Below are 14766 nucleotides of genomic sequence, written 5' to 3' on the forward strand. Positions count from 1 at the left end.
GTTCTCTGTGCCATATGTCTCTTAATGGAGCCGGACTCCGGCAGTGGGGCATTTTTCCAGACGGTGTATACGCGTCTAAAGACAAGAGGCCTTATGTTTGATGTTTAAGTTCAGGGCTACACATATTCACACACATTTTATTCATCCTTCTGTGTAACTTTTTATTTCTAATCTCTCAGCTTTTTCAACATAGAAGGTGTTAGGATTTTATCTACAAGAAATAAAAGGAAAAGTGATTTTGAGTCAATAAAGAAAATTAATTCAACCTGCTTATTTTGAACTAGTATGATCTGGCAAAGTAACATCCTCTTTTTTTCCCCTATACTTTAGTTATAGTCAAGAGAGAGATCATAAAATTTCTAAAAGTTGTTTATGGCACAATCAACCCATACTCCTTCAACTCAATCATTAAAAAGCAAACAGGAAGTTAAGTTCTTACTTCTAGGTACGAAGGCAAAAAACTATAACTACAAGTGAACTCACAAGTCTTAAATGTAAGGAATAAATGCAGATTGTTGGTAAAATGGAGGGTTAAAGGGTTAACGGGCTGGAAGGCCAAACGGGGCAACTGAAAAAATATGAGTCTTTTATTTCCATCAAACAATATATACAAAAAGCACATCAAATAACAAAGTCCCTCTATGATGGTGGTGCAACAGCTGTGACTGCTGCCACCTTTTATATTTTTAGACAGGAGAACAAACAAGCGGCGCCTCTCTGAAGGATGTGAAACGGTTCCTTTAAAAGAATGTTAAAGAAAGAACTTTGAAAGCAAATTGGACATTTCAGTGGCTAAATGTAGGAAGCACGTACAGACAAACCCTTCAAAACATACAGCTACAATTGCAGAGAAAGTTTGTTCAGTAACGTATGAGCTCAAAGACAATGGATATAAACCCTGACACGCTGTTCAGAATCTTTTTTTTTTTTTTAAGTTTGAACTCTTTATCATTTTGCCTCGACTTAATACAACATTGTTGGTTGCTTTCCAATGTATCACACTGAGTCCAAGTCAAATAAGTTGAAGCTTGTGCTGCAACATGAGAAACGAGTAAAAACCTTAACAGCTATGCTTTTGGAAGACGCTGTAATTTACAATCCAACATGTCCTGGAGACATTGGAGAAAATAAGTCGGATTTTATGAAAACTCGCCAAGCAATCTGTGCTGAAAGTTTGCAAACACGGAGACATTCGGCTCTAACTTACATCATCATGAAAGCTTTTGAGAAGCTTATCGATAAGCTTTTCCAATGTCTACTTACAATTTCCTACAGATGTGATAGAAGTGTTTAAAATAAAATCTTAATGTTTCTTAAGATAATTTTAAACACACCTTGGTTTTCACGCACACTTGCTGTATTTATATTTTTTCTCCTGCTTTTAATTGAATCCAGTCTCACAGTTTGCCTCCTAAATTATTGACTAATTTTAACCTGTGCCCAACTTGTTCTTGGCAGGGTTTTAGATGTTCTTGGTGACACATCCCAGTACGTCTGGGAGAATGATTCCAAGTCAGACGAGGGGTTTTCCTCCGCTGTCTCTCCTCTGGGCTACGTTTCTCTGTCCCATATTGTATATCCTGTTGCAACGACTGCAGGAGTCGTTATATAGGACAACACATTTTTACTGTCAGTCCGCCTGGATCAAGAAGCAAACGATTGCCTTTTCATTTTAATATATTTTTTAAAATGTATTAATAACTTTAATAGTTCTCTTTAATGTTTTTGAAAATGTCGTAGCATGATTGCGTCTGCGTGCATTTATTTTATTTTATTTTTTTATGCTTTCCACTTGATTGCAAGGGAAAAGTTCCCTGCAGGGACAAAAACAAAGTGATACTGATACAAGTTTACAGTTCTAGGACTGGAGGCTGAAGTGAGTGTGAACAGTTTACCTCACATGCTTCCCATGAATGAAGGACAGCACACAGAGGTTCACCATGTTCCAGGATGAGCTGTTGTCATACCGCATCAGGTTTAAAGCCATGGCAACGTGGGAATGACAGTTATCCATGCACAGGTTGTGCTTCAATGCCACAAGGGGGAGGAAACGAAACAAACAAACAAACAAACAAACAAAAGACGTGAATCATTCTGCAGCAGCATGAATTATGATTATTAAAATATATTGCATGCAGTCGTACCGGCCTGCATTTGTATTCCTCAGATGCATCGTGCACTGCTTGGTCCCACGTTGCCGCACCGTTGCCACAGACTTTATCCACATCGAGCCTCCAGTACCTACAACATAAGTCATTGGTGTGTTGATTTCAATATCAGCGTTTTGAAACTATAAAAATACCAGAATTGAGTTATCACACCTACTTTGTGGGTCGACCAAACCCCATGTTGTCCTCCTGAAAGAGAAATTTAATATTTTATATACACTAACAGCCAAAACTTTCAATTAAACTACAGAAATGCAAGAAAATTTTACAGTCTACATGCTAGTTGTCATTACAGCTGATGTTTTGTCACATGAGCCAAAGAATCAGAAGAGAAGAGTAACTGACCGAGACGAAGTAAGATCCCGCAAAGTCTCGTATGACCCCTGAAGAGGTGCAGATGCCCATGTGACCGATGAAGGGCAGCACCCACCTGCAGGATGGATTGAAAGAATGAATCAGTTCAGGTTCAACAGAACACCATCTGTGCTGTGCATCTGATGCATCTGTGCAAATGAACGCAAAAGCACACGGCCAGGACTAATCTGCTTTGACCGGATGTTGAGGGGGGAAAATAGCAGTCAGCGTTCACCGCTAGAAAAGCAGGATTGGGAATTATTAGCTTCTTACGATAAAATCGGAATGGGCGTCCAGACAATGCAGTACGGGTAGCGACAGCTTTTCCTGCCGCTTTTTAGGAAATCACCCTGGAAGTTCACCATGATGTCGGCGTCGTCCACCTCCGCCATCACAGCCTGAGATCCCAGAGGGAGACCCAGACGACGCTGACGCAAGCGCAGAGTGGAAACGGAAGGGTATGGCAGGCTGTTGTGGCATATAATCAGGACGCGTGCGTCTTGTTTGAACTTCATTTAAAATCGTGTAAAAATTCATAAAAACTTCAACTGACCGTCTAAGCGCTCAGTGACCGACCGCCCCATATGCAGAGCCATGCAAAAGTATTCACACTTCTTCAACTCGTCTACGTTTATGTTACAAACTCAGACCTCAATGTGTTTTTTATTACAATAAAAATAAGATTGTCTCGCCCGGCGCAAATAAAAATCTGAAAAGTGGGCCCTGTTCAACTTGATACCCATAAATTGGTATATTCATGGGCGTCCAGCTTCATGAATCTACACATTCAGAACTTTGACAGTGCTTTATAGTCAATATCAAAATCAAGTGTAATGATCAATTGTGTTAATGTCCAAAATATACTTTTAAGTATAAGTTCCCATTATTACTATTTTTGAAATAACATTGTCTAAAAGGTCTAAATTCCTATCGCTGGCCGGTCTAGGGAGCTCCATCATGATGCTGTTTACTATTGTTCACTAACAAACCTTTAAAGGTTTCACAAGTTTGTTTTATTTTTGGGCAATCAGAGTACAGGGTCTTGTATACTTTGTGTTAGAGTATCACAGAACGTCTCAGTAAAATACCATCAGTTTTAAGGTTGAACTGTGACGAGTTCAAAAGGTATTACTACCAGGTACTATTACTATTCTGTATGTGTATAGTTTAGTGTAAATGCTTTAATCTGTGTGATTAATAGGAATAGTGACAGAACAACATCAGTCAGTGCGTGGTTAATTGAGCATGCACGTTGAAACCTAAATCAATTCTACTTTACTAGAGACATACTGCACACTGCCAGAAGACTGTGGGCCCCTGAAACATTCTCTATTTTAACATAGAATATAGCACCACAAAATAACTCAAATTAGCAACTAAAGAAGTTTTTCCAACTGTTCCTTTTTAGAGGCACTATTCTTTGGAGCTGGCTCCTCTCATTTCTGCTGTTTTTGGGACATTTTGTTATGCGATAGTCAGCAGAAACGTGGCTAAAAGCACACGGTGATGAATGAGCATACAGCAGCTTGAGACAGTGGGCTACATCTTCCTAACCTAGATAGTATTCTGTCTGCACTGTTGTTTCAACTTGTGCAAATGTTAAATGTTTGTGGGAATAACAGAACAAAAATGTATAAGACAAAGAAGTCAATAATCTTATTTTAATTTAATTTCATCAAAGCTCATTACAGGAACCCCTAGAAGAAAGGAAAAATAAAAACTGAGAAGCGCAAATGAAAGTAAAACACATGGAAGCCATGTTATTTTAATTGGGGTCAAAGGAAATTCAGTGAGCTGTACTCCTGATGAGGTGTAGCTGTGCATTTTTATTTATTTTTTTAATCAACGTCACCGCTTCGTCGTGAGAAGCCTCATGCAAGCTGAAAACCTGACGGCAGCAGTGGACGAACGGGGAAGCCATGCAGCCAGGAACTCCATGGTCACGACTATTTGAGCCAAGTTATAACACAAATCTGCTTATTCCTAAAAAAAAGTTTGAAATTTCATTTTATATGCAAATAGAGTGAAATCGAGAAAAAAACCCAAAAAACGTTAGAAAGTTATTTGTGTTACAAATACTCCCTTGTCAACAATCTACTCATTTTGTACACATTTTTATAAGCTCTAAACTAAAATGAACCAAATTAGGTCAGAATAAAACAGAGAACCTAAACATTAATCCTTGGCTGTTTAAAACACAGATGGTAAACTTTGGCAGAAGAAAACTCTTGTTTTTCCTGACAGTTCAAACTATAAATACATTTTATCTCAGCAACAATCGTCACAACGTGAGGAGCTACTCTTCGTTCCATGACTTCCTGTAACACAAACTCCATCCGAGTCCAAAGTAGCATCAGCGACTGGTGTGTGTGCGGCTGCGGCTCTTCCGTCTGGAGCGGGACGCCGGGACGCTTCGCTCCATCCGTGGAGAAGACGGCAGATCTGTTCTGTGACCTGAAAATAGGTCAATGGAATCCACCCCGCTTCCGCCTTGTGTTGCGAGACTCTCCGACAAAACCCTGAGAAGGTATAAGTGCTGCACACCTCCTTCCTTGTGAGAAACTGGGGAGTGACGTGGAAGGCGCTCTCCTCAAAAGCTGTCCCCGCCCGCCGTCACAGCGGAGCGGGTGCTGTTGGTACTTAGAAAGCATGAGAAGGGAGCTGCTGCCTTTTCGTCAATTCCTCTCCCAAAAAGTGCCACCGGTCCTGGTGTGGGACGAAGAGAAGGCGGTGCATAGTGCAGATAGGTGACACGGCAGCCGGAAGCGGGGGTCAGGTGTTAAAACGGAATCTGGGAGAGTCGTCTGCTTCCTGAAGCCGTTCTACAGAACGGACGGCGGTCTGTTTAGCTTGTCCTGCACTGCACCGGCCCCTCCGAGCTGTCCTCGTCGTCTGAACCGTCGGGGCCGACGCCACGCAGGCCTGTGATGCGATAACCCATGTTCAGAAGCATTACCTCTAACGGATCGGCATTCATTCGCCGCTGATTCGCCTGAGCAGCTCCCTCCATGTCCTCCACCACGCGCCCGTTGTCACCGTCGGTCTGCCGGAAAAGAAAACGGGCCCGTCGTGATAAAACATAAGCTGGACGACAATGTTTTTGCTTTGTGGCCATTTTCAAGTGACATATTGATAATGGCATAATAATGTAAGTTTGCCCTCTTAAAAACCAATAAACTTTAACTTTGTAAAGAACACAGCATCTAGAAGATAAATAAATCTCATTCTTAACCAAACCCATCCAATTCTACACATTTCCAGCTCGCTTATCAATAGTGTTCAAAAGATAAATAAATAGTTTGTTTACCTCTGGTCTGGGGTTCCATAATCGAACCACAGGGTCAATACCACTAGTGGCCAGGAAGCAGTAACCTGGGTGCGGCTGCAGGCAGTTGACTATTGACTCATCTCCCTGAAGGATCCTCACCAGGTTAGTCGTTTCCTTTTCCCAGATGAAAAACGAGCCATCATCCGAGCCGCTCACGATGTACTGGCCCTTGCTGGAGAGGAAATAAAACCGCTTAGACTTGTTTGTTGAGCCTTCTTGGGAAGGTTGCTAATCTTAAAAGTTTTCCAAGTAAATTTTTACTTGGAAACCAGTGCAGTCCTTTTTCCAATTGAACGACTTTAGCAGAATGCACATTTTTTCCAGTAATTTTATGAAAGGTAACAGAGCAGGATATTCTGGTATGTGAGGTTCAGAATGAAGTGACACAATCCGTTTGGTTACTCAGCTCAACAACAAAACGCGACGACAAACCGGACGAGGTTAATCAATGCTGAGTCATAACGTGCCATGACACATTAGGACGTGCAGCCGCTTGTGGGTAAACGTTTAAATGTCTGAAAGCTCAGGACTAATTAGCCATCTGCTCTAAAGTCATAGTACATTTGAAATATTTAGTTAATTGTTATGGCATTCAGTCTGTTCACACCGTCTCTGTCTGCTGGCCGTGTTACAAATACACAACAATGACTGATTGTTGACAAGACATCTGAGAAAGGTTACATAAAGGAGAACATAACAGACACACAGAATCTTGCACAAGTATCCAAACTTTCTTAAACTTATAACCTCAAAAACTATCAAGTATTTAAGAGACGGGTCAACACAAAGTAAGAGAAATGTCAAGTATTTTAACTTTTTTCTTTTGTGCCAATAACAATCTGAAAAGCTCTATATAGATTTATATTCAGTCCCATTTAGTTGGATGCTCTAAACCGTGCAAACTTCTGCGTTCAAAGGAACAGCATCTGTTCCGATGTCTTTCTTCTGCAGCAACAGAAATGGGAAGATGGACAGAGCTAAAATAGGGCAATAAAGGAAGAAAATGTCTCAAGCACGCAGCAAAATAATGACCCTAAACACAGAGTACAGAGCCTGAAACACAACCAGAACCCCAATCAATCAGCCGCTGATCTGAACCATTTCACATCAGCGGTCTCCCAACATTCTCTGTCATCCAGCGAACCGGCTACTTGTTCCAAAATCTCTGGGAGTGGTTACAGAAATGCACCAGAAGTGCGACCAACATGGCGGTGGGAGTAGCAACCACTATAGCGAGGTTTGCACAACGACCCAGCTACACAAACAGATGAATGGATCCTGGTTTTTCAGAATAACGGATGTTTCATGGCGTGACCATCATCAATAATAAATTTAAAAACGAATTACTGATCCATTCTCTGCAGTACCAGATGAGTCGCACACCGGCGCCCATCAAACTGTTTTAGAAGACAAAATGAAAATGACCTAGACTGAATCAAAACTCAAATCAGCTAAACTTACTCCCATTAGTTTAGCTGGACAGACATTTTATAAATATTTTATATTTTGTTGCATTGTTGACACTTATCTTTTTATATGATTAAAAAATGGGCAGAGAGACAAACGGCGAGATCAGAGCTAACAGTAAACACAGCTGTAGACTGCCCCCTAGTGAGACAACAGCAGAATGACGGTGTGGAGAACCGACCTCCCGAAGAAGTTGGCCTCTTTGATGTCGGTGGTGGTGTTGCAGTGACCACAGTATCTGTGCTTGTAGTCAAAGCTGCGCTCCCTCAACACCACCTCATCCTCAGGGATGGACTCTTTCCGACTGAACGACTGGAAACGAATGGAGCTGTTGCCCTTTTTATCTTCTGCAGGTGAAGACAAAAACATTATATATTTTAACTACTTTGAGATATTTCCTAATAAATAATTAGAATGCTAAAGCTATGTATACCACTGCCAGTTTCACTATTTTTCAGGTTACTATAAATGTAAATCTGTGTAGATTATTGCTACAGCAGCTTAAAAGTCACAAACAAAAAAAGGAAAATATCTACAGGTTACAAATCAGCCAACCAGAGGTGTCCATCTTCCCACCTGAATCCGACTTGGAGTAAAGAGCAGCCTTGATGTCTTTATCCAAGGCGTCACAGGCACTGCTGTGCGCTTGCTCAGGAAACTTTCCTTTGAAATCGTCCAAACACTCCAGAGCCTCGGCCACATACTTCAGCTCAAACAGACACCGTGCCAGCCTGAAATGTGCTTTCAGATGTCCCGGGTTCAGAGCGAGAGCCTTCACGCAATCCCTGAGGGCGTCATAATGGTCTCCATCCCTGTAAGTCACATGCACAAATATAAATGTTACATTGCTACTTTAAAATCATACAGATAGTAGTATTTTTTTGTAATAATGATGTAACACAAACCATTTGCGCTTCATATAGGCTGCAGCCCGGTTCCCGTACAGCATGGCATTGCCCCTGGCCTCGTGAATGCCTAAGCTATATAGCTGGATGGCCTGTGTCCACTGCTGGCGGGCAAATGCGTTATTGGCCTGTTGCTTTATTTTCTCCAAGTGAGGAGGAAGCTCCGTAAAACTAGAACAATGAGGCAAAAAAAGAACGAGGTAAAGCTTCTGTAAAGCTAACCCAGGTATTGAAGCAGATAGAGTTGAATCCTACCTGGACGGTGTTTTGCTTTCTGTAAAGCGAATGTGGCCGGGCGGCAAATGGATGCCATTAGAGACCCCGTTTGTCGTCTTTCCGTTCTGGACATCTAATTGAAGGCAACAATAGTAGAAATTACAAAGACTCGTTCTAGATAGATCAACTCCTTTTTACGTGACAAACTGAGGCGTTACTCTGCATGCAAGGCGCTACCTGTTGTTGACTGGCACATTTTTGGAAGCACAAAGGTATACGGCCTCTGCTTAAACGTCAAGTCAAAAAGATAGACCTGGAGGAAGGGCAAAAATTAATCAGTGAGGGAATAACGGAAAACAGGATGCGATTGTGTGTTTGTTGAGGGGGACGTCACCTGTTCCCCACCCATGTTAACGAGCAGCTCTGTGCCGTCGGGGCTGAAGGTAACATAGGTGGCCACCAGGACTCTCAGGCGGTTGTTGTAATCTCTGAGTTTCACTGGCAGGTGGCCTGGAGAACAGAGGGGAATGTCGTCATTCCAACAATGCAACAATGTTCCACTACAGGCAGTGTGTTCAACTCAAAATAAATGTTTAAAATGTTTCACTCTACATGTAATGAATACACAAGCTTTGGTTTTTGAATTTCATTATTTATATTAAATACCTTTTAAATGATTTTCTAATTCATTGAGATGCATCTACAAGTCAAATATTTTGATACGAGACAAGTTGGCCTTGCACTCACCTGCTACATAGTACTGCCCGGCTCCATCAGGGATGGGCTTCTGCCTGTCACAGAAAGTGTGAACAGCCGCTGATGTGTTCTGGCTCAAAGATTTCCTGAGTAAGAAGCAAATTGAACTTTTATTTCAGTTCTACACAAGTCTCAAATCTGGGAGAACATCGGCAGCAACTTACCTGTAGTTGTGAATCATCCTGATGTCATAGAGACGAACAAAAGGCCCGTTGGCTCCCACTGCCAGGTAGTTGTTGTCCCGAGGATTGACTGCGAGACACTTGGCTTCAGCCAGCTGACCGCAGAACTCCGTCAGGTCAATCAGAACCTCAGAGTGTTTACTGTTCTCCCGCAGATCATACTGCCTGGGGGGGGTAAAAGAAAAATCTTTTTCAAACATCGTCAACTCTGACGTCAGGTCGGATGCGTTTACAATGCCAAGAAAGCTCGTCTATGAGCTCACTGAAACAGATCTGAGGATCCACTTCTGTTTCACATGGGTTGATTTACTAAAAAACTTTAGTAAATCAGACTAAAGGTCGGGACACGACGAAGTACAGAACCTGGACAGGAACATGTGTTGATTTACTAAAAAACTTTATTGTTTTTTAGTAAATCAACACATGTTCCTGTCCAGGTTCTGTACTTTTTCCAAACTCAAATTTGAACTTAGTTCTCAGTTTTGAGCACAAATACTAGAAATTCCTGCCCATGTATTTAACAATTTAAGATTTTAGAAAGAAAAATGATAGACGGACAGATGGAGAAATGGGTAAATAGATAAAACGAGACAAATAAATGAAACAACAGATGCACTCATGGACTGAAGGACATGGATGATTAACTACAACCTAAAACCAAATTTCTGACTAAAAATAACTAAAACCAGGGCTCTCACCTGATGATGCCGTCCTCTGCAGCACTCCAGAAGGTGTTGGGCCACATTGGTGCTGTGGCAATGCGTTTCACTCTGTTGGTGTGATCAGAGAACATGTGGATGGTTTCCTTCACGGTCAGGTCATGGACATGGACCTTTGTGTCAGCTGCGCCCGTTACCAAGATCCTGTCCCCAGTGTGAGGCAGGAACTGTAAACAGAAGGACACGCAGACTAAAGGTCGGGACACGACGAAGTATTTTACAAAGACAACAATCCAAGTCAAAGTTTAGGTCTGCGGCCCCATTGTCTCAATAGTTTAATCTAAAACCTTCCCGTTATTCCACCGTATCACTACCTTGACAGAAAATATATTTGCAGCATGACCCGTGTGCATAGTTGTAAGCTTCTTGTGTCTGAATGGGTCCCAGATGATGGCATGTTGATCGTCTGAGCCCGAAGCCAGCAGGCTGAGTACAAAAGAACAACAAACCCAAGTTAAGCTGCATTCATTGAAAAATTCATGATTGAAAAAAAATTCAAACAAAAGAAATTGCATAAATACTGTTGCCTTTCTGCCTTGCCTGCCTGATGTTGCTTGACTGACACAACAGTGAAGTCTTATTTGCTTCACAGTTTTAGCGCTGAACAAGCATCACTGGGCTTCGTACAGAATTTTAAAAACAGGCAAATACAGGCCTAATACATCGGTCAGTGGATAAAGTAAAATCTCTCCAAATGTAGATAAGAGACTAAAATGGTCACCTACATGCAGGCAGGGGACAGTGAGAAATATAAAAAAATACCAAGATACTGATACATTTTCAAGCCTTGAAGACTTACTCTCCTTTTTCGTTCCATTCCAAGCAGTTCACACAGCCAGTATGGCCCTGTAGAGGAAGGTGACATTGATTGTGAAAAGATACATTAAACAATATGTTGTAAATGTAACATCATTGGTGCATAATGTCAAAGACTGTTGAGAATGGAGTATTTCCTGACTGCTGTTTCCTCCACAGACTGCACAACATCAGAAAAAAAATGAAGTGGTGATGAATCCATGTTTCCACGCTCATCTCTAGAATATGAAAACTCAGCATGTGGGAGACGCCAACACACAGCTGGCGTAGTACTTTCGATATGCAAGACCTAACATATGTTTGTATGCCTTTCAACACTAAAAGAAATTTTTCACAAACAGAAGTTGTGCAGAACAATGTATGTCACTGGCTGAATGAGGAACAAACTCAGTAAACTGAGCTGCAAATTTCATGGCTTTCTTTTATACGTAGCACGAGCATCCCTGACTTCAAGTAAATCAGTCTTAATACTGATTGCAAATGATATGCATTATTAGATAATGACACAGATGTTAACACCTAGGATTCAAAATGTAAAGGTAAGTTGGATGTACTGTAAGCACAACTGAAAGGTAGATTTATTACAATCAATATAGTCACTGAAATGTTTAACAATAATACCACCAATTTGTGATTTTTTTTAACATTATGCAGCTGTAATTTTCAACCATGACTCTCTTCTCGAATTCAGCTAAAAAAAATAAATAAAACTGTAGAAAGTGCTTGATGTTGAAGACCTGGAGCTCAGTTTCCAGTCCAAGTCTCTTAATGAAGGGGTCAGTCACATGAAAAGACCTTTGGAAGCTCGGCGCTCTCCTGTCCTAAAAACATAAAGCAACATCTCATTAATATGCAAGAAATAGCAATAAGGTTTATTTCAGATGATTTATATAAAGAAACCCTTAAGAGTTTCGGGTTTGGTGTGCTTACCCTGATCTGCCTGTGCAGGATCTCCCTGGTGATGTTGACAGCAGCCATGGCCTCACCACGAAGCAGAAATCAAGTTTCTGGGGTCAGAGCTCAGACGGCATCTACGTCTCTTTGTTGTGATCAAACTGTAATTTGACATTTGCAGCATCGCGACAGAATAAGTTATCCACGATAAACACCAAGAATACGAAATGCGTCTCTCGATAAACACACAGGCACATCAGATAAGGAAAAGGTTAGACTTTGCTCACCACAGTGTTGAAGAGAGGAGCGTTTAGCTCCTATCACGAACTCCAGTAAGCCGAAGACACTAGCTGTGAGCAGCTATTGTTAGCACTGCAGCAACGACAACCCTCTGTTTGCCACAACAAAAGCACTTATCTAAAGGTAATAGCTTCACAGACTCCTTTTGAGTCCCGATTAAATCGGGCCTCTAAGAGCCATGTCGTTAATATATCAGCTGGTGTTAGCGCATTGCCGCTACCTTGCTAGCTAACCAAAACGTCTACTTCATGTAGACCTTCGTAAATATCCGCGAAGATTTCATGACTAAGTACAAGAACCAAATAAATCTCACCGGTCTGCTTGTCATAAAAATACTTCTGTCAAAAACTGTCCATTTATCAAACACCACTAACAGACACCGTGAGTTTGTTGACAGGATTCAGGCAAATACCTTCTGTAAGTTGAACACAAACCTCCTCCTACTGGACATAATCAACCTAGTTCCGCCGGACCAAATACATCCGGGCCGAGAGATTTTCAGAATAAAAGCATGCCACAGGCGAGGGAGCCACAAAATAAAAACCAATATAAATAGATTCGTAAAATTTCAGCAGAAAACTGATACACCAGTAGGACCCTCCAAAATACACACAATAGTTACAAATATCACAATTAAAAAAAAGCAAACAATTTAAAATCTCTTTCATCATAAAAAGTTAAAAAGCGGACATAAGATAATCAAATAAAACGAGCATTCCTTTGTGTTAAAATTATAATAATAAATGTTATTATTATTATTATTATTATTATTATTATTATTATTATTATTATTATTATTATTATTATTATTATTATTATTATTATCTCTGTCTCTCTGTTTATTTAAACTTGGGTGAATACATCAAAATCAAAGATTCACCCCTGTAGTCCAGCAGCACACATAAAACTAACAGTCTCAATAATCCCTAGGGAGCAAAAAATATGTCGTTAATTTTTATGGTAAGATAAAGGAAAAACTACAATCAAATCTTTATTTTCCCTTTAAAGTTTTCTATGTGGAAGTAAATGAATAACAATCTTCGCTTAAAATTGAAGATCAAAGTGATAGGGTATGGGCTGTCGATGTCATAATCTCCAACAAGGCAGCGTCAGCATTTATCATAGCATCACTTCTCTCTCTCTTTTTTTTTTTTTTTTTTTGCAATACCAAACTGTTACACCAGAAGAAACTACACTGCTCAAAAAAATAAAGGGAACACTTAAACAACACAATATAACTCCAAGTAAATCAAACTTCTGTGAAATCAAACTGTCCACTTAGGAAGCARCACTSATTRACAACGGGGACCCTCGTSGGGTCAATCAGTGTTGCTTCCTAAGTGGACAGTTTGATTTCACAGAAGTTTGATATACTTGGAGTTATATTGCGTTGTTTAAGTGTTCCCTTTATTTTTTTGAGCAGTATATTAATTCATCTTTACAAAGTAAAAGCAGAGTTGTATGAAGTAAAGTCAATAAGATGAGTGGGTGATTAAAAAACATAATATTATGAATATGCTTGCCAATGGTTGGTCAGTGCAACCTAATCAACAAAGGTATGCTTTATCTGGATTTTGGTCAAACTGAAGGGAGTAGGCCTGAAGTTACAAAGGGATTCTAGGATGGAACCCACTTGAGTTAAAAACAAAGAAAGGTTTAATTATTTGTGATGGCTGAAGGTCAGTTAGCCCCCAAGCCCCAATTTTTAATTAGTACCAATATGTATTTTGTGCCTATACACATTGTTGTATATAAATTTTTTGTACCTATGGACTTAAACCACGGAATATAATGTTGATGTCGTTAAGACTTTTCATGAATTATGGATAAATGTGGTTAGAAAAAATACTGAAATGTGATCATTTATTTTGATTTTATGTTATTCATTTTGTTCTATGCTTAACTCCCACTTATTTTGTTCAAATCTCCTTTAGGGCCAATTGTCTCTTGCAAAGCATGAAAGATGAGGAGCCCTGAAAAACCCAAAACAACTCTTAAGGGTTCCTAATTTTCAGGTTATATAAACTTATAGTCTTTTGGTAAACTTCAAGCAGACAATAGATGATTAAATTAAATCGCCTATTGTCAAAGTGACAATAAATGATAGCCACTTCGTATCTTGAACAATGCAAATTGACACAGTTGGTATGGAATGCTCTGCAGTAGATAGCAACATTTCTTACTTAAAAAGGTATAAAGTGGCAACTACTTCTTAAGTCCAACCTGGCAATTTGGTATATAGTGACATAAAAAGACTGAACATAAAGACTATTATGTTGTTTATACATTTTTTTGAATATGTTATTGAATTTCTAATTTCCTCAAAATCTTTTCAGTCCCTTGGTTTTAATGTGCCTTCACTCGAGAATATTACACCCTTCGCCTGCTTACAAAACTTTTTTGTTGCATATTGTATTGCTGCTTATATTTGAAGAATCTGATGTAGAAAGTGTAATCCTCTTTTGCCATCATCTATTGGAGTAGCAGCATCAGATCTGGTGACTTGAAAAGGTTAAACAAGCTAATGAAGAAGGGTGTTTCTGTTTTAGGGACTGCTGTACCACCTCCAGAGATTCTTGTGCAGAGACGGATTCTTCACAAAATCTTCATCATCCTGTTCTTGAAGAGTGTCTTCTACAGGCTCACTGTAACAGCGATTGC

General features: G+C 40.2%; 2 protein-coding genes across 2 annotated transcripts in view; both read right to left on the reverse strand.

The window, feature by feature from the left end:
- LOC103478433 (transmembrane protein 222-like) overlaps positions 1–2977 on the reverse strand; it is a 5223-nt gene extending 2246 nt beyond the window's left edge. The window contains exons 1-5 of the mRNA XM_008432298.2: positions 2796–2977; positions 2514–2598; positions 2326–2357; positions 2145–2241; positions 1896–2026 (exon numbers count right to left, since the gene is read on the reverse strand). Of these exons, the coding sequence (XP_008430520.1) occupies positions 1896–2026; positions 2145–2241; positions 2326–2357; positions 2514–2598; positions 2796–2914 (464 nt within the window). The 5' untranslated portion in view covers positions 2915–2977. The remainder of the gene's footprint in view (positions 1–1895; positions 2027–2144; positions 2242–2325; positions 2358–2513; positions 2599–2795) is intronic.
- A 1192-nt stretch (positions 2978–4169) lies between these two features.
- On the reverse strand, positions 4170–12564 carry wdtc1 (WD and tetratricopeptide repeats 1). Its single transcript, XM_008432295.2, has 16 exons — positions 12093–12564; positions 11842–11966; positions 11649–11732; positions 10895–10941; positions 10410–10521; positions 10075–10262; positions 9359–9541; positions 9186–9280; positions 8833–8948; positions 8676–8751; positions 8478–8571; positions 8223–8393; positions 7894–8129; positions 7499–7664; positions 5830–6022; positions 4170–5565 (listed from the first exon to the last, which is right to left on the reverse strand). Exons 2-16 carry the CDS (start codon positions 11887–11889, stop codon positions 5368–5370), a joined length of 2007 nt encoding a protein of 668 aa, XP_008430517.1. The 5' UTR covers positions 11890–11966; positions 12093–12564; the 3' UTR covers positions 4170–5367.
- Between the last annotated feature and the right edge of the window lie 2202 nt (positions 12565–14766).

The sequence above is a fragment of the Poecilia reticulata genome, linkage group LG16 (genome assembly GCF_000633615.1).
Source record: "Poecilia reticulata strain Guanapo linkage group LG16, Guppy_female_1.0+MT, whole genome shotgun sequence".
NCBI lineage: Eukaryota > Metazoa > Chordata > Actinopteri > Cyprinodontiformes > Poeciliidae > Poecilia > Poecilia reticulata.

Excerpts from the sequence above, each read along its gene's own strand:
- wdtc1 (XM_008432295.2), bottom strand. The coding sequence starts at position 11,889 with ATGGCTGCTGTCAACATCACCAGGGAGATCCTGCACAGGCAGATCAGG. Across the intron at positions 7,665-7,893 it reads TTACTCCAAGTCGGATTCAG|AAGATAAAAAGGGCAACAGC; the intron begins GTGGGAAGATGG and ends CTTCACCTGCAG. Across the intron at positions 6,023-7,498 it reads GAGGCCAACTTCTTCGGGAG|CAAGGGCCAGTACATCGTGA; the intron begins GTCGGTTCTCCA and ends TTTCCTCTCCAG.